The sequence below is a fragment of the Pyrus communis genome, chromosome 12, assembly GCF_963583255.1.
Source record: "Pyrus communis chromosome 12, drPyrComm1.1, whole genome shotgun sequence".
Taxonomy (NCBI): Eukaryota; Viridiplantae; Streptophyta; class Magnoliopsida; order Rosales; family Rosaceae; genus Pyrus; species Pyrus communis.
Genome location: NC_084814.1, coordinates 2,278,069 through 2,302,681, shown reverse-complemented (window position 1 = coordinate 2,302,681; position 24,613 = coordinate 2,278,069). Strand labels below are relative to the sequence as shown.

Sequence of the window (24,613 nt, the reverse complement as noted above, 5' to 3'; positions counted from 1 at the left end):
GATTAGGGGTGAAGGGTGAGGAATGGAAAGGGATATAGAGAATTAGAGATGGAGTACGCGCCATCCACTTTTTGATTTGTGCTGCTCTCTCTGCTGGCTTGTCCGTTTGTGGGGATTTCTAGAGTGAGATACATCAGTGTTTTAACAGTTAGATTTTTATTTAAAATTGTAAATATTAAGATTTAACAGTTAAAATATTTAGAATATTCTGTATTTTAGATAACTTAATCCGTGTCATCTGTTAATAACATTTTTTTGCTTGATGAAACTTAAAACTCGTTTCAAGTAGTTAGTGCTGAACATTAAGCAACAATCAACGAGAGCAAAATATCCCGTTATTATCTTCGATATATTATATAAAAATGTTTGTCTTTTCGGGATTCATGCTTTTAACAGGTTAAAACAAGTACATGTGAGTGACAGTAAACTAACACGTTAGTGTACAAGTTGCTAGCAGGTTCATTCATTTCAATCGGAACCTATTAAGGCCTGACTCTAACACTTCATCGCATTGTGCCGTGTTAACTAGTCATCTACGACAACCTCATATGATAAATCAAAGACACTTAAGCTTTGCTTACAGTTAATTGGCCTCTGAACAGAAGAGAAGCAGGTGGTCGTCAGGCAAAAACAGAGGTGAGATTCTGGAACCAGATTATTTCTCGATTCCACAGATCATATGGTGCCGTTCTATACTTCTCTTAATTAATTAGCACAAAAGCTATTCTATCAGACAGCAAGCTCCCCATTTAAGCAGACGAATCGGAAGCTCTCACGCAGTGCATGCATATAATACATGCAATCAACTTTAATAATTACAGAAGCTCTCTCCGTACACACAAGTAATATATTAAGATACAAACAAATTAAGTTACATTCAACAAGTGCCAACCGAAATGAAGAGAATAAAGGTACACTATCCCTAACTCCTAAGTTGGCTGGTTAATAAATCAAGGGTTCCAAGAGGTGCAGGGACCTGTTTGGTTGCCCCGTTCAAGTAGAGAAAACAACAAGACAGGTTTGGAATTTGTTTTGAACCAGTGAAGTCCAATTTCATCGCCCTCTTTCAACTGTCTCCTCTTGACGAATGCCGGGTGCCAAACCAAAACGCAACTGTTGTCGCTCTGCTTGAAAACGTACAGATGATGCGTTGTGTGTGTATCGCCGTCATGAAACGTAATTTGTGCACCCTGTCCGTTCTCAAGGGCCTTTGTAAACTTGTCGTCCATGTGAGGGAGGATATGTTTGTTCATCAAGCTTGCTGGCATGTAGAAGTGTCTGAGATCTCTAGCTGTCAATTTCTTCTTGATTCCCCACGAATCCTTAAAATTTAGATTGGCAATAACAAGTTCATCTCTTTTCTTCCTCTTCATCTGCTCCTCCTTTGTTGCAGTATTTTTATTATTGTTCGTCATGTTATTCTCATGGACACGATCGCGAAAGCAATCACCAGTGGGAAAGTGTGAAAGCGTCGACACTAATTTTTGACGTTTTGATGAACTATTAGTCGTCTGATCACGATCACGAGGGGTAGTACTAGCAGGAGAGGGTTGGTCGGGTACTTGGCCTGCTTTTCGCTTCGTGTTGTTATCATTATTTGTACTAAAACTTGTAGGCCAAGTCGGATCCCACAAAGCTAACACTGTCGAAACTTCGTCATGTGATGATCGTTGTGGTTTTGGGCGTGGGTTTGAACGGGCAAGGGTTAGTCTTGTTGACAGCGTCGTCCCTTCCATATTCTAATTTGAATCTTCAAACTGTACAAAATTGAAACTTGAATGCGAGCCTGAGAGCGAGAGCGAGACAGTTAGAAGAACAGCAAGAATTAATTGACGTGTGTAGGTGTATTTATAATACGTAGCTGATGTTGAGAGTATGAATTTCACATCGGGAAACAAGAGTTTTGCATGTATTTATAGGTAAGTTAGGTTACTTCCTATATTCCCAAATGGTGAGCCTCGAGTTTCTTCTTGGTGTAACTGTCGACATTCAAGTTCTGAACAACTGAGGATTCCCGGTTGCCTTTTTTCCCTTTAAATTCCTGCTTCAGTTCGGTATAATTTGCCTACCTGGGACCTGACTGGCGGCTTACCTTATTTGTTTTCTCTTAAGGTATAGGCTTCCTTGTTTCTGTGGGTTAGGCTTTGTTTTGATTCATTATTTAAGTCTTAGGTTTCCTCATCCTTGTAGGCTAAGGTTTGTTTTGACGTACTCGTATAGATACCTCCTTGTAGAGAAGAATGAAGTATGTTGTCTGAGGGAAGGGAAGAAGATGTCGGTAGCATCACGTTCAATAACATACTCCCTTGATGGAGGTTTCCCAGATTCATGGCGCTCATTTCATCGACAAAAGATTGAGAAGTAATTACTAATGATTTACTTAAGAATGGTAGGCCTGCGCTAGAACAAATCATTGGAGGAGGAGAGTACTGAAGCAGTACTTGTTGAAGAAGCAAGTAATAAACAAGAAGATGCTCCTCCAAAGAAGTGAGGTCCTAATAAGTCTACTAAAAGATGTTTGAAGTACCAGAGACTGTACAGCAACCAAGGTTTTCCAGCAGCGGCAGATCCCTCAGAAGCTATGAGATTTTCAATTCTGACAGATAACTTCTAGTAGGAGCACCGGGGACAACCGCAAGCATGATGCTTTGGAACAGTTGAACAGTTAGCGTGCTACCTTTGAGGAATCCGTTCGCTGTCTGAAGCACAAGGCTTGCGTTGAGAATGTGAGAGCACGTCGACTGGATGATGATGGAGCTGCTGCACTTGTCTTAAGAGAAATGCTTAAGTCAACTAGAACTGCAGGGAAGGTACAAACAGAAAATTCAGTTCCGTTATCTATTAGTACCATCTACGAAGAGGCGATAAACAGCGAAGCTGGTCATAGTTTGACATGGGATCGTGTCAAAGCTGCCCTCAGCTGCCTGTGCGATGGAGAAAGAGATGTGGACGATGAGGATGATGAGTCGGATAGTACGTGTCAGCTTGAAGAAAATTCTTGAGCAAACTCAGAACAATGAGGTCAAGTCGACTGTTTTGAAAAGATAAACAGGAGAGATGCTTATAAAAAAATTTACGTTACCAGATTTCAGTGCTCGTTGAAAAGAAGGAAACTCCGGCGATTCTCTATGAGCACGTGCTTATGGAAGGATTAGTTTTCTTGGCGTGGAAGGTAGATAAGCCCATTGTTTGGAAACATGTTTTGGAAGAGATGTTACACGCCGCATTCCTGACCCCCGAAGGAATCAAAGCAAAACGGGCATGCAATTCAATGGACGCTAGTCTGTCTACGAAAAGGATACCATATACATGTTAGAATGTTAGCATTCATTAACCCATTGGCAATAGGAATGAGAAGCTCCTGATTATTAAATTATTAGGCAAAGCTTCCCTTCTACAATGTGAATTTATCGTCTTAACATGCCTCCTCACGTACTGCAGTAGCTTCCCGAAAAGAAAGAACATTCCAGCAACAAAAAAAAAAAAAAAGTAGATAAGGAAAGATGGCGTGAAGTTAAAAGAGGAAAGGTACGATAAGGGAGAGGTTCTAAACCCAAAACGAGTGGGTTGGGTGAAGAAGAATGCCCTAACCATAAGCAATCCACCACTTGCAATGAAACATGGAATTAATTAGTCCAAACTCCCACCTGTAACCAGGAGGATGGCATTCGCCCCTTCCCTGTCAGGTTAGGATTGGACATCAAGCACTGTATAAACAAAGGTGGTTTAATTTTTAAACATAATTAAGGGCCTTAAACAGACCTCTACTCATGTATTTATCCTAGTTCATGCCTTACTAGTATCGGAATCGGTTTACGGTTAGACAAATTGTCACCAATCCATGCATCATTAGGAATTACCAAGGCAAAATCAATTCGAGCTAGTTATAATTCTTTCGGGTATAACCATCTCCCGTTGCAAGCGTCCTGTCCTGATTTAAACTTGGGACTGCTTCTCCGAAATTTTCTCAGATTTTCAGCTAAAAATCACCCTAACAAAAAGTTTTCAGAACCCAATTACGCTAGAAAAATAATGAAACTATAACTACAATTACAATGCACAGGAACTCAACCCAACAGCAGAAAGCAACTAGAAAGAAAAAGCTAAGATAACCTGGTTAGAAGTTCTAGTAAGCATACTTGCTGCAAGTTACTGTTCAATGATCTTCGTTGAGGTAGGCATAGTGTGGCGGGGAGGTTGAATGGTACACATATCTGGGTGGGGAGTTTGAATTGTAGACGTATTGAGGTGGAGATGACTGATAATAGGAATACTGGGGAGGGGATTCAGTATGATGGACATAAGGGGGCGGAGAGGGGGAACTGAGTTCGCTTGTTATGGGTGTGGCAATTCGAGTTTGCTGTTTGTCTACTCTAACTTCAACCAACTCCTGCTCCTCCTCAAATGGTGGCTCCTCCTCAAATGATCGGAAAATAGGGTGCAAGTATGCATCAGCCAAGTACGATTTCATATTTAGGTCAGGTTCCGCAGTCCGTTCCATTGTGTCTTTAGCCATTGCTTCCTGAAAAAGTCACAGAGAAAATAATTGCCACCAGAAATTTGACTTTTATATACGCTTACACATGCTCCTGTGTAAGCGTATATAAAAGTCAAATGCACCTCAATAAATTAATTAAAAGTTCTGAGCTTACCTCAAGCGGGTACTTTCTAAATGCAGGTTCAAATCGATACTTGCAGAACTTGTGGAACGATAATGTTAATATTGGTAGAACAACAAGTAATGGAGTAGAATTAGCAGCCTTTTTTGTGCTTAGCAAACCCATCAGAAGTAGTTGAGATATCAGTAAGCTTGCTACTATGCGGCTATGAACTTGCGGCCAAAATGCGGCAGCACTTTCATATTGTTGATTGTACACATTGATTATCTGCAACGAGAAATAGAGAACAAATTACATGGATAAACAATGAAACGTGATGCAGAAACTAGCCTATCAAAACTAAAAAGATGAATGAACTGACCTGATGACGGTAGACTAAGTATGCAAAGGCAAAGAAAACTAGTATGAAAGGCAGCAGGATCGGGGTGATCACAGCATACACGATACCAAGAAGGAAGTAAAGTTGAAGAGTTGGGAGGGTTTCTGGAAAATCCACACTCCCAGGGTCCGTTGCCTTTATTCTGTCTCTCTCGGTTTTTACCAAAAACATGTTCTTGAGATGAAATATAACCAGTCGTTTCAAACGGAGGATTTCGGCAGCAATTCCAGCCCATCCATCAACCATTATATACGTAATAAAGAAAGTAGCCTTCGTTGGTATAGACACTCCAATGGTTCTTGGAATCCTATAAACAAGGTTCATTAAAGAAGAGTCATATCAAACAGGTGAAAAGATAGGTATTAATGAAGTTGTATATCGATAAAAGCACCCAAGTTAAGTTTCTGGTATGATAATATCACTTAATATCTTTTTACTAATATTAATGATTTGAATTGATCTCTATGTCATGATTTGAATTTGTTTGATACAGGTCTGTCATTAGAATAATGGACTTTCGAAACACAGGTTTAAGTTACCAAATCAAACTGAATCCAGACCAAATTCTAATCCTTTGTATCAACCCTATAAAGTGTAATCACTCAATACTCAACACCCCTCCTCCCCCGCCCCCCCAACCCAGAGACAGTCAATCTCTCAAATAAGCGTCTAATCCTAATTTCTAAGTATTATATTAGCATCGAACAGTATGCCACTGCCCCACACCCGCACACCCTTACCAACCCACCCACCCACCCACGCACGCACAGTTAGTCTCCAAATTGGGCGTCCGGTTTAAGAAAAAGTGGACGTCCATCCTAGCAGCAGAACAATTAAACTGATTGATTTTCTGGTCTAACAAAAATAAAGGACATTCAAGTTATTTCTTCTCACTCTTATAGATTTGAAGCCTCAACGCGCATCAACCATCACTAGCACACCAGCCAACCACAAACACCAGTGGAGTATAATTAACAAGCCCCATATCTCATACCAAACTATCTCCACTGGCTCAGTTCCACACACAAAACCCACAGAACTCAATCAAAGCGCGCTCTGCAATCTGCTTTTTTAGAGCCATTAAGGAGCTCTGCTTATACACACAAGTATACATTTGCAAGTAAAGTGAATCTATAATGTATACAGCTACCTCTATAGCCTATATTTCTAGGACAAAACTATTACTAGAGAGACTATATAATTCTTTAACTGCCCTTTCCTGAGTTCATTGTCCTAAATAATCCATCAATTCCTCTCCTTCCACAAAGTCCACAATACTGCGTGTGGGGTAGATTTCCATATCAATATCACAATTAATAAAACTAGCAAGTTAACAAAAAATCTTCCTGTACAAACTTAGAAATGAGAAAATTTCCAGGGATAGAATATTACTCCGTAGGTGATTGGTGAAGGAAAGAATGCAGTTGCTGAAACGCCGTTCCAGTCACTATGCTTCCCAAAAATACGTTGACTAACATAAAGTAATAGTATTTTGCTGAGGTCTTCCGTTCTAGCGTTGATAATGCTATATGCCCCTCAATTTTTGACATGATCATCAACACAGCTGGGAGAATGTACAAAAATATCTTGAGGGCCAGTCCAGGAAGAAAACCCTGTAGAAATGACTTGATGAATTTCCTGCAAAAGAGTATTTGAAAACCTTACGACATAGAAATAAAATTCAAGAAAGAAGGAATAAGCTTCTAGAAGACATAAAAAGGCCAAAAGCCATGTATTCTATAAGAGCAATGGACAGGCCATCCACTCAGAAACTATTCTATAAAATGCAACGGACAAGACATCCACTCAGAAACAGTACAATGACAAAAGTAGCAATAGATTAGGATATCGACAGAAACAAAAACAAGTGGGTTCATACTCTCAACTGGTTATTCCCTGTGAAAAAAAAAATACTAATCATGGAACATTTCATTATTATGAATACCAGAATATGAAATATATTTTGCAGACCCTCTAAATTAAAAGCAAATGAATGACATACTAAGGTCAATGTTATTTAACAATAACTATGATTTCCAAAAAAGCATATGGTATGGTAGGCTTACTTACAATTCTACAACTGGCCTGAGAAAAGGAGCAACTCTTTCCAGACCCTCTAAATTTGCAAGTGATTGCACAAAGGCTATGGGTATCATGTAGAAGAACACCAAAGCAAACACCGAAAGCGAGATTACAAGTTTTCGGATGCTTAAAGAAACAAATGGTATAGCCAAGTTACGCCAATAGACATCCCGGGGTTCTGGGGCCCAATTTGTCAACCATAGTGTAGGATTCCTGCTCTGTTGTGTCTGTGCACAAACAGCCGCAGCCCAACGCGAATCAAATGATACAAAAGCAACTGGCAGAATAGACTTAGTGTCCTTGAGAATCTTCTGTCGTTCCAGCGCCATCTAAAACACAATACAGGAATGAAATATAATGCATATAAATACAAATCCAACCTAAAATATAAACCATACTGCAGTACACAGAAAACACTAACCCTAAAGCGTACAAAGAAAGCTGAAAATGATAGCTTATAGAATAAAACGTACAACATTAGCAATGTTACTACAACTTACACTTTTCTCAAACTCCTGTATCTGTTTTTTGTAGTACTCAATGGAATCAACTTTTGTACCCCAAAGCCCCAAAAATCCATTCTGAAAATGAAAAGCACTTTAAATTATCAGCGTCCAAGACAAAAAAAATTGCAGACGAACTGTTAAATAAGTACATACACATACATTGATTGTCTAACAATATCACTAGTGATATGCATACAAATATGAATCGTTTGTTTCAAGTAAGCGCATATGGAAACAGTACCTTCATTGTTGGTTTTTTGTCCGGGTGCCTTTCAAACTTAAGCAGGTTATAGTCTAGCCAATTTTGGAGCCTATCTCGCTTTCTCACAAGTTTGGCAAATTTGTTTGCATTGTACACTGCCTGAACGAATAAAGAAAACCGATATAAATCAAAACCAAAAAGTGTGCTGTGGAAAAAGTACACAGCTGTTGTATATATCGCCCATCCATCAAACTCCTTACTAGTGAGCTAAACAGATTTTAGTGATAACATTTCAATACCTGGTGGCAAAGATAATGATCCGGGTGGTTCGTTTTGAAGAAGTGATCCACACTATCTGATATTGAGCGACTCGAGACATGTGGTATATTCCTGACCACTACCTGAAAGAAATAAAGGAAAAAAACTGTAAATTATAATATTAGCCTTGGAGTTCAAAGATATTTTCCAAACAGAGAGTAAAGAGTAAAATTACTTTACCTGATCAATCTCTCAAGTAAGAAAAAGTAAAAAATGAAACATTAGCTCAATGAATAGAATTTTTATTTTAGTCATATGAATTTATCAGATTGTGAATCATGTGAGAAAAAGAACTTTGACCACACTTTTCAAAGTAGAAACAGTACTTTGGAAACATTTTCATTTTCTTGAGATTGACACATGTAGGCAAAGCAGGGAAGAATATATTAGTTAAAACAAAAACAGAAATAGAAACACAGTCATGCAGGTTGCGCTTGGTAAGTTTATGACTCAAGATCGCAAGGATTTATACAAGCATCATTTGCCCCCAGAAACAGAACGACACTCTAAGGTGACATATCGTAGCAGCTCAACCAGAATATAAGTTGAAATAGAAGCATAGCAAAATTAAATCAGGTGCTAATTTCTCCTCAATTAATGCATACTAGTTTTCTACAATTGTACGGTAATTGATGACTTTCTCACCGTGAACTGTTCTGCACGCCTGTGCTGGGAAGTTAAGAATTGTAACCTCATTGATGCTACATAGTCATACTCCTTGTATAACATGTAACATGTCCAGAATGTGAACAAATATTCCAATCCTATGTGGACAAAAAACCTGAAATGGTATAGATTTTAAAACATAAGTAAAGCTTCTTACATGATAAAATACAATACATTCACTGAAAACAAAAATAAAAACAAAACAGAAGGAAACAAATGTAGCCGCAGATATTATATATTCAATACAATCATCAACAACAACAACAAAGCCTTTTCCCACTAAATGGGGTCGGCTATATTCAATACAATCATCCAAGTAAAGTACGTGTAACTATGATTTTGTTTTGACCTTCATTTACTCACAATATCATGAAGTTCATTTCATTGATGCATAATTTGGTCAAAGAAAAGTCAACTCTACACCTTATACGGTAATCAGTTATTATCAAGTCTTAATATTTGCAAAAGTGTATAAGAGACACAGGGTTACCTTATGGATTTAGGTCTCACATTCGATATAGAGAGCTTATCAATGTCACTCAAAACCAATTCTTTCCTTAGGAAATATAATGTTCCACTTGACACATTAACTGGAATGAGAATAAGAAGTGCTAGGACAGCCATTGGAACAAAAATCTTCAAGCTGCGAATAAATAGAAGAAAAAAAATAGTTATTATAATGCGCAAGATATTAAGCAGCAATTTCTAAAAGCTTGCTACCTAAGTATCGATGATAAATATGTACTCCTTTACACAAGTATAGACATTCACATAAATGCATGTAATAAGATAGATGGACTTGCTATTGCTATTGCTATTGCTGACTTATGAAGCACGTTCTCTTCTAATCCATTAAGTCATCATTAGTTGCGTGTTAGTCCATAAATAAGAGGCTAATGTGCTTGTAAGACAAGATGTATACACCAAAACCGAACTCTTAATAAGAGAGTTACCAACATATATGATATGAAGCTCATGCAAGTTGGGTGGTGTTGTGAGTGGTAAGTACGCAATTCAAGGTGTTGGGAAAAGACACGAAAGCCATAACTGTTTGGGGTTGCAGGGTGATGGTGGTTTTTTGGGTCAAATGGATGAAGCAAAGTAGAATGATATTTTAGGATTATTCAATGTGGGTGCGGATGAACTTCTAAATTAAGTTACTTTTGCTCTGCTCTTTCGGCTTCTACACTGCAGAGTTCAGGGAGTCTTCCGTGTCAACATTATTGACAAACTCGAAAGCTGCAGAAACTTTGGCAAACAATTCTGATAAGCTCATACTAGCCCAAACAACTTGCACTCTGAACAAATAGGTTGACCGTGACTTAAACCTTAAAAGGTCTCATCTTTACTAAGATGCAATCGAAATTACTCAAACGAGCTTACTAGAGTAGCGACAACACGTCCGCCTTGACCTTTTATTGTGGCTTGTGAACACCTCTAGTTTAACATTCAAACTCTAGGCAAGCTATCAATGGACAAATACCAGCCAGAAAGTCTTTCAAAAATGCAGTTCTATTAACACATCTCAATTCCGTCACTACACAATTAACACAAATTTTATTTTGGAGAACAAAATATAAACACAACCCCTAACCACAAAATAATGGGGAATTCAATTCCTAATAAATTATTTTAATCCAAAAGAAACAAACTTTAACCAATAGAACCAAAAAGTTATATAGCCACTTTCCCTCCCAATGATATTTTCACTAGAAACAACCCAGAGAGTCAAAATCAAGCAACACCAAGTCTCCAACTTATACACAAAACAGAAGATACCAAATTTTCTGGTCCAAGTCAAACTTAGTACTGAAGGAAAACAACCTCCAAGTCTCCAAATCAAAATTCCCAAAATTTTCTCATTAAAAAAAATATAAATTAAATAAGTAAACCCAAGAAGCAGAAAAATGGTTGAAAAAGCAAACTGAAGGGTGAGAATAAAAGTTACCCAAGAATATAAATTCTGAGGAAAACAGCGGAGTCGAGGCCGGCATGGCTGATAATCTCAGACTCGGACATTCTCATGGCCTGAGGCATCCAGTTGAGGAAAGTGAGGTAAGTCTTAACGTTGAGATTGACGAACTTGCCGACGAAGTTGGCGGAGCGCCGGGGGCTGCTCCTGCCGCCACTTATGTACCATTTCGGAAAATACACTCGGTCGTTCACCGGTTGGATTCTGAGGAAGGCAAAGGCCAGAAGGAAAGCAAAGGCACTCAGTATGTTGATGAAAGCTGACACCCCAATGTCACCCAGAGTCGCCATTTATCAACACCAACAACAAAACCCAGAATTTAGAGATTATGAAATTTGAGAGAGAGAGAGAGAGAGAGAGAGAGAGAGAGAGAGTTGTGTATGGAGTTTATAGAGAGGAGGAAAGGTGAAGCTGCTCTGCTGCTCTGGATTGGAAGATAAAGGAAGAAATAAGGGAAAGAACATTGAACTTTTTGTGCAATATTTACAGCTCTGGATTGGAAGATAAAGGAAGAAAGAAGGAAAAGAATATTGAGCTTTTTGTGTAATATTTTTTTCTATTTGGTACAATTTGCACAAAAGTGGGTTTCCCGTGATATGTTCTGTTTGTTAAGTAAGTTACCGTTTGGTACGTGGGACGGGACGGAACAGAGTGGGACAAAGCGTTCCGTCCCACGTTTGGTGCGCCTTAAACGGGTGGAACGAGCTGTTCCACGAGATGAGATTTGGGTAACTCGTTCCACATTCGTGGAACACAAAATTATAACCTCTCTGTCTCCTTCTTCTTCCTTCTTGTTTCCATCCGAGGGCATCTTTGCTCCCGCTCCGTTCCGTTCCGTCCTGTCCCGTCCCGTCCCGTCCCATCCGGTCCCGTCTGCATACCAAACGATACCTAAACTCCAAGTCCAAGGGCTGTTTGTGTCTTTTTATTTATCTAACAAATGACATTATTTACATTAATATTGTCGGAGAGCAGTTAAATTTCACAATAAATCAATAATAATTTTGTTTAAATTATCTTTTAATGAGAATCGAACATCAAACTTTTACTAACAAGCGAAAAATAATATTACTAAAGAATAGTACTAAGTGATAAAAAGTTTTGTGTCTTAAACTTATCATTTTTCTTGTGTATTTTATTCTTCCTTCATTGTGTGTGCTTGGGACATCAGGTCATGGGTTTTCTTATTATTTTAGTTGCAAGTGCAAGCGTGATTAGCTGATGTAGTTGACTACTTGTGGTCATTGTATCCATAAAGTCATCGTGGTATCTTGTGGACAACGCTTTATTACAGTGATAAAAATTAATTGTATTTATGCATTTTGATATTGTTTTTATCCTACCGATTTATTTTAATTCTAACAACGAACTATTTAACCTATTAAACTATCATTCTATAGAACATAATACTACAGTACTTATAAATTGTGTTTTTGTTACTGTACTGTTCGTGTTATATAAGATTCGATAAAAAAAAAATCCATGTTTATATAAGTTGTTATCAGTATTAATCGAGGAGGAGAAAAAAGGGTGGGGCCTGGTTGTTGCTTTTGTATAGCATCAAATCGAATTTATTCAGCTAATTGATTGGCATTGCTTCTTGTCAATGTATTGCATTAATACAGAAATTAAAATAAAATAAAAGGACATCCCACTAGAAGATGGATCCCATTCGGATTCAAGTTGTGAAGATCTTAGAAATCTTCGCATCTTAACTGTTTATTATATATTGTACGGTTAAAAATTATTTTAAATTTATTTATTTAAAATTAAATACAAATAATACTTAACAAAAATTAATTTCATGATATATGATAAACGATCATGATGTAAGAATCTCAAACATCCCCACAAAAAGTATTAGGAGAGAATCCTCATCTATGCCACTCGATTTCTTTGTCTCCCTTTACTTTCCACGTGTTCTGTGCGGCGGGAAAGCTGCATGTCATAATTGGAATTTGCTAGAGTTACGCCATATAGTCAGCTATCTAATTTTATATACTTTCCATTTTTGTATGACAACATCTCTAATAATTGTACAGGATTATATATTATTTTTAAGATAAACAATAACGTTAAAAGACTAAATTATTACATGTTATAAAGAAAGATCGGTGGTGATCGGATCCGCATCAGGTATATAAGCATTATATTTTTGGCCATTGCGTTGAATCGTAAATCTGTCAATTTATATTTTTTCTTAATTACAAACTGTAGTGAACTTGCCGAACGGCCGTGAAGGAAATACTGCAGATGGAGTTTTGTTTACTTTCCTCCCTTCGCTTGAGTTTTTGGTCATATGGTCTAGCGCCCTCTATTTCCTTTGTTTTAGATGATGATAGTTATAAACTGTACAGAAATAATATGCCTCCTTTTTGAATCTTCATAACAACATCAAAATGACAATTATATTTGTCATGATACATGAAAAGTGGACAGTTTATTGTGATGCATGACAACTAATTATTATCTTTTATAGCATATGACGTTTTACTGTGACGATAAAAAAATAATCATGTCTATATCGTTAATTTAAGATGTTCATATAATTAATGTCACATCTTGCCCCAGGCTCCCACCACATCCTAAGCTCGACTCCACAGTAACACGATATTGTTCGTTTTGGACCCCAACTACACTCTCACGGTTTTGTTTTTGAAAACTCACATGAGAACTTCACAGTGGGTCACACATCATGAGATTTCTCTCGCGCGAACTCGCTTAACTTCGGAGTTCCGATGGAACTCGAAGCCAGTGAGTTCTCAAAATACCTCGTGTTAGGTAAAAATGGGAATATAAATTTAAGACTACAGGATTCACTCCCCTAGATGATGTGGGATGTTACAATTAAAACACACTATACTACTATCGTGGATCGCTGAGTTCCAAGAACATCTTCTTCTTGTTGAATCCCTCAACACATGCTAGTAAGAATTCTTGTATTGGTTTCTACACAGTAAATTACAATACTGAATTGGGAGTATTATATGTAACGCACGTAGCACCAACATCGATCCTTACTTATATAGAGTACATAACCCTAATATGATACGCCCATCATATGCCCATTGTAAATCCTTATGTATCTATACTTCCTTAAATTCACTAAGCCCATTTTGCCCATATTACTCAAATTCACCAAACCTTAGTGGGCACATGATATTCTAACGTAATATCACAAAATCCCAATTGGATTTCCAAGCAATCCATAAGTGAATAGGAGAAATATAATGTTTTGGATACTGAAAAGTTCCAATCGAGCTTGCGTCAGAGTACTTGAGCATTGGTATGTATCAAGTACTTGTACACCATCAAAGTTGCTCATTCCGTGAAGGAATATCTTACGGACAGTATCACAATCCAACTTCTCCTTTCAATCAGCAATTTTGAACCCAAACGTTCAATCAATTCATTGACAACTCTCATATTTTGAAATTTGCTAATACCACAGTAAACCTCAAATTTTTACCAAAAAAGTTAATAACAATTTGATAACAATTCTAAAGATTTCAAATAAAACAAAACCAATTGTACACATACTGGCATGGTGACTTGTAAATATGACTAGCATAAAGGCATTAGAATTTAAGATTATAGCACTTGGTGAAATTAGAGGGCGAGCATTGGAGCAACGAAAATGTTACTCTTTTGTGATAAAAAAATCATTGTTCGAAGTCATGGAAATAATTTCTTTGTAAAGTACATGTAAAACTACCTACAATAGACGTCCTCCCTCTCTTTAACCCTCACAAAACGAAACACATTTTTGAGTTGGGGTCGCCCCTTAGCACTTGGTGAAATTCCATGGTTAGAAATAGCCTTGGCTAAATCAAACGCTATAATAACCAAAAGAGAGAAAAGGGTCAAAAGAATCTATAAAATCACAAGTCAGCAGACTTCTTAAATGGATTGTTAAGGTCAAGTCATATTTTTTAGAAGAGCATGCAGTGTTGCCTCAAGGAATTACCACTGGCCCTCGGGGTCTGTGGGTTCAATGCGCGAACTTCTTTAAGGAAATGATCCCATACGAACTTTGGAATGGTGAAAAATCTAATTTGGATAATTTGCGTTTATGGGGTTGTTCTGGTTTTGTTCATATCCATCACATAAGTTTGGAAAGTTAGATCCTAGAGCGAATAAATATATCTTTATAAGATATTGTGAAAACTCAAAGGGTTATGTGATGTATGGTGAACATCTAGATTGAAGAAAAATCGAGATCGAGTCATGTGATGTGGAATTCATAGAGAATGACTTCCTAAAACTTGGTGATATGGTCAAGAAACTTGTTCCCCATAAATTGGAGAAAGATAAACTCACAACATCTTCAAGCGAATGAAGGGAGTTAATTTCTAATCCGATGGTCGCTAAAGATGATGTAGGAGGACTTCATCCTAGTGGGAGTGTACCATTAGACACTTAAGAGAATACGCCCACCTATGGGAGTGTGCCCTCTAAAACTCAAGGTCATAGAGGGAAGCCTACATTTTCATACTTTTAGAGTAAGATGAACCTTCTTCTTACAAAGAAGTTCTGTCTAGGGATGGTCCTGCTTTATGTAAAAGTTGTGCTTATCTTCTCATTTTTAAGGAGTCTTTCTGTATTCTCTTCTCCATGTTACTTTTTAATGGAATTCCAATTGACCAAAAAGAAAAGTGTTGCTTTCAATTGCCAAAGATAAATGGATATATACAATAAAGGAAGGGATGAGCACCAGGGATAAGAATATTGTTTGGGAGTTAGTTGACCTTCCGCCTGGGCATAAAGCCATTGGAAATAAGTGGGTTTTAAAAATCAAACGCAAGGAGACTGATGTCCTTATAAACTCGTCGGGTGCATGGATCTCTAGTTTTTATGCTAACCTTGGTCAAAGTGACATTCTATGTGCTAAAGTTTGGGAATGCTTTTATTGGGATGCAATTTGTGTGGAACAATAGAATTAAAAAAATTATGATGGCATAAGATTCTATGCTTACTATACAAATGATTTAAAATGCAAAAGTGCATCTTCAAGAAGTTTGGTAATCAATACTATGCTCTTATGCATCAAAATTGAACTTATAAAATTCGTTATATTTACCGTGAAAAGAATTCGGTTGCTATTATAGATATAACTGAAGTCCTATGAGCTATGACCTCGTGATGCTTTATTGTGACACAGAAATTTCTACGGTAGGTGCATGTATGCCATACATTATTCATTCAACGGTCAGATGTGAAGAGAGAATAATATCTGACCGTTGGATGGGGAAGCCAGTCTCCCGTGACTGAATTACCGAACAGAGCCGCTCGCATTTTTGCATTCCCAAATCGAAAGAGAAGCTCTAAAACCCAATAGCTGCTGGCTGGGTAAGGCTCTGTAAACCCCTTTTGCTCTCGAGGACGAAACCATGGCGATGCAGAGATTATTCTCCAAGCTTCGTTCTTTCTCTGTGCACTCAGCCCAAACTCTCCCATCATCTCTCTCTTCTCCTTCATTGCTTCGGTCTTGCCCTCCGCTGCATCACCAGTCTCTCCCTTTCGCATCAATTGATAACAGATGGATAGTCAGGTCCCTTTTCAGTGCCCATTCACCGACCCAACCTTCACTGGCTGTCACTGCTCTTCGCTCCTCGCCATTCCCTTTCTCGGTAAGTTGGGTTTTTTTCAGTGGGTGGTCTTGCCTGTTTGGTTACTGAGAAGATGCCTGAGAAAGATATATTCGTGTTCTTGAATCATTAGGAAATGAAGAAAATTTTGCAGCAAATACCGGACTTAGTTGGGGGTTTTATTTGATTTTGGTCTGTTTTGTAATCGATCAAGGGGCAATGTGAATTGGGGGTTTAGATATGGTATTGTTATGTGCATTGATGTGCAATTATATCCTAGTGTTTTGAAGAGAAGTAGTGTGGTGTTTGTGTATGTTAAGATGGTTCAAGTGCGGCATGTTTCGTCAAGGGAGCGTAAGAAGAGGAGAAAGCCGATGACTCCAGTCACATCCAAGTTAAAGAAAACCAAAATGAAGTCTTACTCGTAGGTTTATGTTTTCTCCAACATCATATTATGTAATTTGTTTTCTCATTTTGGAAATGTAATTACAGTTTTGGGTAATAAGTGGGTTTGAAATTTCATGATCAGGTCGTACAAGTCCAGGTTTAGGACAATGAATGATGGGACTATTCGGCGGTGGAGGGCGGGCAAGCGGCACAATGCCCATTCGAAGGTGTGCTTTGCATTTTGATTATTCAAAGCTTGGGTTTCGTATGTACTGTTGGTCAATTCTCATCTAGCAAGTAGTAAATTTCAGTGATGTTTCAAAGTCTAATGAATGAATGCTTTACTACATGCGGGATGGTGAATTTTGGTACACATACAGTACACACAACTACACAAGAAAATTTCATTGGTGATATTTTCTTTTTGGGGCCAAACTTCTTGGCTAATTTAGATTAACTTTTAATTCTCTGGAAATAGTTTGGTGATGCATGTATTGGTGAAACTTGTACGGGCTCTGCCTGAACTCCATGAAGCCAATCCAAACTTTCTGCCCATATGGACAAGTTAAAAAAAAAGCTCAGGTTGAGTTTGAGTTGAGAAAATACGAACCTGATAAATTTTGAGTTGAACACAAAATTAACCACCCAACTTCTAACCTTGAATTCCAATTGCTGTGTTAACACGAATTACTGATAAACTATACATAGCCTTTTGAACAGTATCTTAGCTAATGAAGGGCTGTATTGTTGTCGTTCCTTCAATTTAAATAGTAACAAAAACACCTTCATTTGCGAGGAGGGAGATTGGAATGGATAGTGAATCAGTGATAAACTTTTTGTGAGAAGGGATGACGGAAGGAAAGAAGGATCACTTAATAATGGAATGAGTTGGCTTGAGTTTAGGAAAAAGGAGCTTTAAGGGTATGAAACATTGTAAGGAAGTGAAGTTTTTCTTGGGATGTGGTTGTGGAAGTTCCAGACATAGTCAAATTCCCTTTGGGGGATGGGCTGCACGAGAATGTCTGGAATCCCAAGATCGCAGCTAGTGGGTCAAGTCGATGCTTGTGAACTAATATTTCTAAATTGATTGTTGGTTGTCATTTTGAGGTGAGGAATGGGGATAGGGTAAGATTTTTGGAAGAGAGTCGGGTATGGGTATCAGATTTACGTGCCCCATATCATTGTCTTTATAGATTGACCCGCTATCTTATTATCCCATTGCTATAAGTCTTCTTTATCTCTTTGTCTGCATTTTTGGCTTCCATGTAATTTCAGTGAGAAGGAAGTGAAAGATTTCCTGTCTTTGCTGTCAGATCTAGAATCTGTCTTGCTTGTCTCAAGTGGAGCCAATTCGCAAACCTAGCACCAGTTTCTCTCCATCATTCGGGGTCCTTGTGTCCTTTTCATCTAAACCACCCAAATCACAGCCAGTACCAAACAGCCCCACATAACTTTGAGCTTCTTATTCATCCACACCATTTTATGCTCGTAGAGAAAGGAAAAAGTGAACACTTGCGATGACGTAACTTATTCATCTCCCTGAACAGCTAATTTTGTGTAACCATAGGTAGATTTACTCATATCCGATTTACTATGAATAAATTGATACTAGCAACCTGCATGGCCTAGATTTTTATTCATTTTTTTAAATGGCATACATATTAGAAATTGTGGCCCAGTGTCATGGCACCTTTTGCACATGGTTAGAGCATTCCAGAGACTAATTCTTGGGCTTCAATAGAGGATAATTTTATTATAGTGAGGTTACGTCTGCTATATTAGTGAGTAATGAGTATGTAATTTCATATCTTGGTTTTACAGCTATTTGTATCTTTCTTCTCATTGGCATGTAATTTCAATCATTTAATGCTCCATTGCCCTCTTGTGTGTCTTTTATGGACAAGGCTGTTTAGGGAGACCATTTTGAATTGGGCAATATTTGAATCTTGTGTTGAATTACTTTGTGAGAAGCCCAAGTCTTGGAGGAAAGAAAAGGGGCATGATTTTGGATATGTGGTGTTCTGAAAATATTTTGAGTTGTTTGGATGTAGAGAATTCGGAGATTGTTCGAGGTGCTAACAGGGAGGATGAGTTTATTTTTGCTCATCCTTTCAGTTCTTAGGGTGCTTTTGTTAATTAGTTTTGTTTGCATTGGGGTGCTGATGTTAATTAATTTTGTCTACATTTCAGTTGCTTACTAATTGGGCTAGTGATTAGATCACGTTCTGGATAGTGTGTGCCTTGATTTTATGCACTTATTGAACCTGGTGAGGTAGTATTTTCTTCATGTTAGGTAATCCTTTGTTGAAACTTGGATAAGATAACCGTGTCTTGTTAGTGCTTCGGCTGTTATTCTTTCTTTGAGGCTAATGCACTATTGAAAGGACTGGTTTAGCTTTTTCATCATGTCAAATAATAGTCTGCTGCAAATTTTAAGTATAAAGGTTTTACCTGTCTCCTGCCTGTCCACTTTAGGTTGTCTTCTTATAATACGCTAGATATCTTGCCAAATATCTTTAATTGTTAATTTTATCTGCAATTACAATCATAGACATTTACAATTATAAGCTCCTTTTTAAAGTTTTAGGTATTAAACTTGCGTATTATGCTGATAGAATGTAAAAAATACAAAATAGGGTTATTTATCGCAATGCCTCTCGAAATATCACTCGTGTCTCACTTTGCCCCTCAAAGTTTAATTGCGTGTGAAGTTACCTCAATCTTTCTTTACTTTTCCATCTCCATTGCTGACGTGGCAGTATGGCACCATGTGACAATAATGGTGATTTCCTCCTTATAAACGTTTTGCTTTTGTTGAGACCACATAGTGATGTAGGGCAGACTAGTGAGTATCTGTAATCAGAAAATAAACAAAGAAGAACCAATTGCCGTCTCTCCCCTTATTGGTCTATTATGTGTAAGATGAATGAAGAGAATGTTGATCATCTATTTGTTTGCTGGCCAGTAGCTCTAATTTGTGACATTCATTATTCAAGGAGGCAGGGGTGAGTTGTGTAATCCCAGAAGGGTGCGACAAGTTTCTTAGTGAAAGATTACTGGGTTCGGCAAAGGAAAAAAGGCTAGGCTTTTGTAGAATGGTTCTTATATGGATGTCTGGATGGAGAGGAATAGGAGGATATTTAACGGTAAATAAGTGGGTGGGGTAGAAGAGCTTTGGGAAAGGGTGAGGTTTTGGTCTTCGCTTTAGGCTTTGGTATTCACTTTCGTCACTCTTACTTTCATAGCTTTTATTTATGTGGCTGTTGTAGGTCTTGTTAATTTCCGTATGCTATGTTAAGACAAGGGACTTGCAATGTCCCGAAGAACTTCAGGCTTTATTCTTAAAGATGCACTACAAGAAGTGAAATACTCTACACTACAAATGCACTACAAAGACTCTAAACAAATGATTTCAAAATGACACCTCTTCTTAAATGTATTGCATCTAGTCATTTTCAAATTCCTTCCACATAATTTTTTTAGCACATTCCTAGCTACTTTAGCCTAGGTTCCATGGAACTTCAAAGTCCCTCATCCAAACACACCCTTACTGTATCTGGATTCGATGGATTTCTTGTTCACTGGTTGCAATTTTTGTTTTTAATAATTATTATTTTCCAAAGGAAGAAAAAAAAAAGTTGTATAGAAGATGACGGCATTAGAGTCAAGGAAAATAGCATGAAAAGAGCAATCACTAAACTCAGGAAACTGAAGCAAACTCTTGTGAAAGTTCCACCAATAAAAATCCTTCTATTGCTTTCCAGCCAAACCACCACAACAATTTGTGAAACAGCATGCCACTAGCACCAAACCCCTTTCCTCCCTCCGAAAAACTTTTAACTTTTCACATAAGTGGCTGGAATTGACAAACTTGCTTTTTTCTAGTGAACATTATCCACGAAATATACAACTGGACAATGAAACATTAAAATGGTTCAAAATTCTGCGTTACTTCTACACTAGGTTAATACCTGTAAGTTGGAGATGCAATAACGCAAGCGAATACCTTTACCTTAGCTTGCACTTTAGCCTCCCGAATTGCTGGAGAGGGACCAAAGGGACAAGGACAAGAATCATCCAATAATCGCCTTGAGAAGGATTTGGAAAATGTTCGCTTGTCTCAATCAAGAGCGGATGATAGAAGGTGGAAACTGGAATTATCAGGATGGTTCACTTGCAAATCCTATCGCTCTTTCTTGAGCAACAATGGGATTGTGCAACATTTTCCACCCTCTTCTCAGATTTGGAAATCAAAAGTTCCTCCAAAGGTCAAAGTTCTTGTGTGGCTAGTGGCTATTGGGAAGCTCAACACTTTGTGATCAAATTCAAAGGAGAAGTCCTTTTATTTGCTTCTCTCCCCATTGGTGCAGTTTGTGTAAAGCTAAGGAGGAGAGTGTTAACCACATTTTTCTTCATTGTTCTTACACGATTCAACTGTGGTGGAAATTGTTTCAGGAGGTTAGAGTTAGTTGGGTCATTCCAAAGGGTTGTTTCGAGCTTCTAAGCACTAATTTTGAGGCTCTAGGAATTGGGAGGAAAGCTAAAGCTTTGTGGGGTTGTCTGGTGTCGGCAGTTTTTTGGAACATTTGGTTGGAGCGTAACAAAAGAATTTTTGAGAATTATACTGGTGTGGGGGTAGCAGATCTATGGGGAAGAGTAAGATATTGGGCAGCCTTCTGGGCTTCAGTTTCAAATGATTTTAAGAATTACTCTCTTTCTCACATACTGTGGGATATGTTAGCAGTTGTAAAGTGATTTTGGTTGAGGTTTTCCTACTTGTAATCAGATCCTCTGAAGGATTTGGAATAAAAAACTCGTGATGGCTTCAACTTGCAATATGGGTGGTCAATCATCTTGGTTTCTCATTTCATATGTCCATATAGATACATGCACTATTTGAGCACATGTGTGTTTTTATGTGTTGGGTGTGTCCCAAAACATTAGATAGGTGTTGTCATATTGCTTATTCACAGTTCGGGTTCCTGCAAAGTTTTCGACAGATAATGAAAAGAGAGTTGTTTGAATGACTGCTTCAGTTACATTATATACTCTACTGAAACCTAAGTCATGACATCACATGCGGAACAAGTGAATTCTTTTTTCACTATTTTTGTTCCTTAGAGTGGTACTCAGCAAGTTTGAAGTTCAATTACCTACTGAAAATTCCCTTTCAACCAGTTTTCATTTGCCGACCAGCACCCTTAGTTTATATCTATCTATAAGTATCCCGCATATGACCTTTACAAGCCCTTAAAAATGAAACCTTTTCTCTCCCCAGCCGTTTCCGGTTAAGAAGATGTGAAAGTGCCTCTCTCTATATAAGATCGTACAGCAACACTATTTGCACAGCTTTGTACAGCAAAAGGACACTCTTATCCTGAGTTGTGATTTCTAAATGAAATTGATAAAAAGTTGTTACATTAGCTGGTATCTTGTAGCCTGCGATGTTTCTAAAATGACGGATTTTTGAGCACTGAAGGGTACAAGATTTTTAAAGATTCGAGTAAAATAATGTCTTGTAAGCAAAAGATTGGCCCCCATTAGTTTGAGAAAGTATAGAAAAAGGAGTTATCTTGGTGTGTCGATTGTTGATTATATACTAGTTATTTCTTTAATTTTGTGGGGCATTCTTCTTCGTATATGTTTGTTTCTGGTGAAACAAATCCAGATGAATTGGCATTGGCGTCATTAGGATCACAGTTCTCTTTCTTTTCCCCCTGTCTTATTTGTGGATTATGTTTATTTTGGTCATCAATATGTTGATTAGCTCCTCTGTCTGGGAAGCAACATGAACATGTATGCATGCTTGTCCATTGCCCTATTAGTGCAGCTAAATATCTCATTGGTGCCTTAACCTGCTCGACCAGACTTCAAATCCTTTTATTGCAAATGTACCTTTTTTTCTCTCATTATAATGGTGCATTCATGATTTTTTATAATTTTTTTGGTCTGAGGTGCATTCATGATTTACGAATGGTTTTTAGTAGACTAGAAGTCTAGATGTACCAATTTGTTCCTGAAATTAATGAAATTTTATATCTTATGCAGTCGAAGATATCTAAGCGTAGACTCAGAGTGCCTGCCCTTGTCCATCCTGCTTATGCTACAGTGATGAAGAAGCTCAATTTTTGCGGTTAAAAGTTTGAGTCCTCTGGTAGGTGCTGCCAGTCTCTTTCTATAGTTTCCGTTTCCGATTCCTTTGAACAAGCAGTGCTCAGTAGCTAGATGGTTATTTGAGGCTATACCTGTTAGCTGATGAGAACAATCTGCTATAATTGTCTTTTTAAACTTGTATTCCGTGGACAACTGCTTGGTGAGGAATTTTTTACGAGCGTTTTTGCAATACTGGAATGTATCAGACAGAAATAACAACTTTTTCGAGACTCAATCTTCAAGTATTGATATAGATTATCCGTTTTGAAGCATTTGGACAATAATTTTCCTTTCATTTGTTATCTCTTGCAACACTTGTACTAGAAAATTGCAGCATTTGTGTTTTGTGACCTTGTGCAGCACTTTGTACTCGACGCTGTTCCCAGACTTAAATTTATCATTGAAATGGAGTTGATCGGTCGCAAACAGAATGCTGAAAGTACGACATTGAAAGAAAATGAATTCCGCACACTTTTTTATTTACTGCACGCTCATTTTGTTTTCTAGAGCCCCACTTAAATGGCACGCAAAAGTTGAAAATGGTGTAGAAAAACAATATATGACGAGGTAGTTCATTATTTTCTTGTAACTACGTCTGGTGCTACCAATTTAGTGTACAGCTGCCGGTCCGCTAACAGGCGAGCCTCCTCGCTCGCTGTCGTGCCTCACATGGCCGGCAGCTTTGGCTCCTCCAGAATCGCTGATATTCCCGGCAGCTTTAAAGGATGAGAAGATGGCGTAGCATAATGAGTCGGCCACGGTGGCATGGTAGAGCGAGAGCCAAGAGAGACTCCTCTTCAGGCTCGGAATGTTGTATTTTTGGATTGCCAGTGAAGCAGCAGATCATTAGGCCGAGGTGGCGGGTGTGGCAGGCGGTGGCAATGAGGTTGGCACAAACTATGGCGGCAATGTATGGTAGGAAGAACCATATGTTTCTGAAAAAACTGGCTGGAAGGCAGAAGATGGAACCGATGGCGGTGGCGGCTGTGGCGATGAGGGGTTGCTTGTAGCCATGGTCAAGGATGATTGAGGTACTTATTGGTCTCTCTTTCTATGTTCATCTACCCATCTAAAGATCTAAAGGGTGTGGTGAAATTCGCACATTGTCTACGATAGTTAAACGGGTCAAGTATGGTAGCAGCCATACCGTTTACGGCTCTAATTAATATTAAATATTAAAAATACAAAGATTTTTTGCTCAAGTACCACCCGACCTTGTAAGCATGTACAATATTGCCACTAAATTTTAAATTTTAAATTTTTCCAACTAGACTGTCTTAAGTTAGAATCTATCATTTACGTTTCTTTTCATCCATTTTACCATTAAAACATGTCATATGTAGGGATTTTTTCATCAATTCACTTAATGGGGCTGACTAGAATCAAATTGGCTGCAAAGTAATACTGCCTCAGTCAATATAGCTCCAGATTTGGGGTTTGTACAGCCCCAATCCGGCAATTCCCTACATAAGAGTATGCAAACTTAATATTTGAATAATACCTTAACCACACACCCACTTGCTGACTTACAAAAAAAAAAAAAAATTTAGAAAATTTATTGAAACGAAAGACTAGATTTTTGCATAATTTTCACTTCAATTCTTCAACAACCCCTGCCAAAATCTAATTTGAAATCAACTTTTCCCCTGCTCTTCATGACCTTCCTCTAACGCTGCTAAAAATTCCTTTTACCTTCACATAAATTGATTCTAAGGAGCCCTAGAAAGTGAACTGACAAAAA

The 24,613-nt window shown here is 38.0% G+C and overlaps 3 protein-coding genes and 1 pseudogene across 4 annotated transcripts; 2 read left to right on the top strand and 2 right to left on the bottom strand.

The window, feature by feature from the left end:
• Positions 1-950: 950 nt before the first annotated feature.
• LOC137711292 (putative B3 domain-containing protein At1g78640) lies at positions 951-1,736 on the bottom strand. Its single transcript, XM_068450520.1, has one exon. It carries the CDS (start codon positions 1,734-1,736, stop codon positions 951-953), a length of 786 nt encoding a protein of 261 aa, XP_068306621.1.
• A 592-nt stretch (positions 1,737-2,328) lies between these two features.
• Positions 2,329-3,316, top strand: LOC137711291 (uncharacterized; annotated as a pseudogene).
• Positions 3,317-3,743: 427 nt separating this feature from the next.
• Positions 3,744-11,215, bottom strand: LOC137710595 (CSC1-like protein At1g32090). 2 transcript variants are annotated; one of them, XM_068449662.1, is made up of 12 exons: positions 10,721-11,215; positions 9,263-9,415; positions 8,752-8,887; positions 8,088-8,189; positions 7,828-7,947; positions 7,581-7,661; positions 7,069-7,409; positions 6,391-6,636; positions 4,981-5,305; positions 4,653-4,886; positions 4,140-4,522; positions 3,744-3,991 (listed from the first exon to the last, which is right to left on the bottom strand). In XM_068449662.1, exons 1-11 carry the CDS (start codon positions 11,032-11,034, stop codon positions 4,157-4,159), a joined length of 2,418 nt encoding a protein of 805 aa, XP_068305763.1. In that variant the 5' UTR covers positions 11,035-11,215; the 3' UTR covers positions 3,744-3,991; positions 4,140-4,156. The 2 variants fall into 2 exon arrangements, with proteins under 2 accessions (XP_068305763.1, XP_068305762.1); XM_068449661.1 differs by having other exon boundaries at positions 3,744-4,522; positions 10,721-11,214.
• A 4,822-nt stretch (positions 11,216-16,037) lies between these two features.
• LOC137710949 (uncharacterized) lies at positions 16,038-23,279 on the top strand. The gene is made up of 4 exons (XM_068450118.1): positions 16,038-16,374; positions 16,653-16,756; positions 16,862-16,946; positions 22,768-23,279. The coding sequence occupies exons 1-4, from the start codon at positions 16,135-16,137 to the stop codon at positions 22,855-22,857; spliced, it is 519 nt and encodes a 172-aa protein (XP_068306219.1). The 5' UTR covers positions 16,038-16,134; the 3' UTR covers positions 22,858-23,279.
• The last annotated feature ends 1,334 nt before the right edge of the window (positions 23,280-24,613 follow it).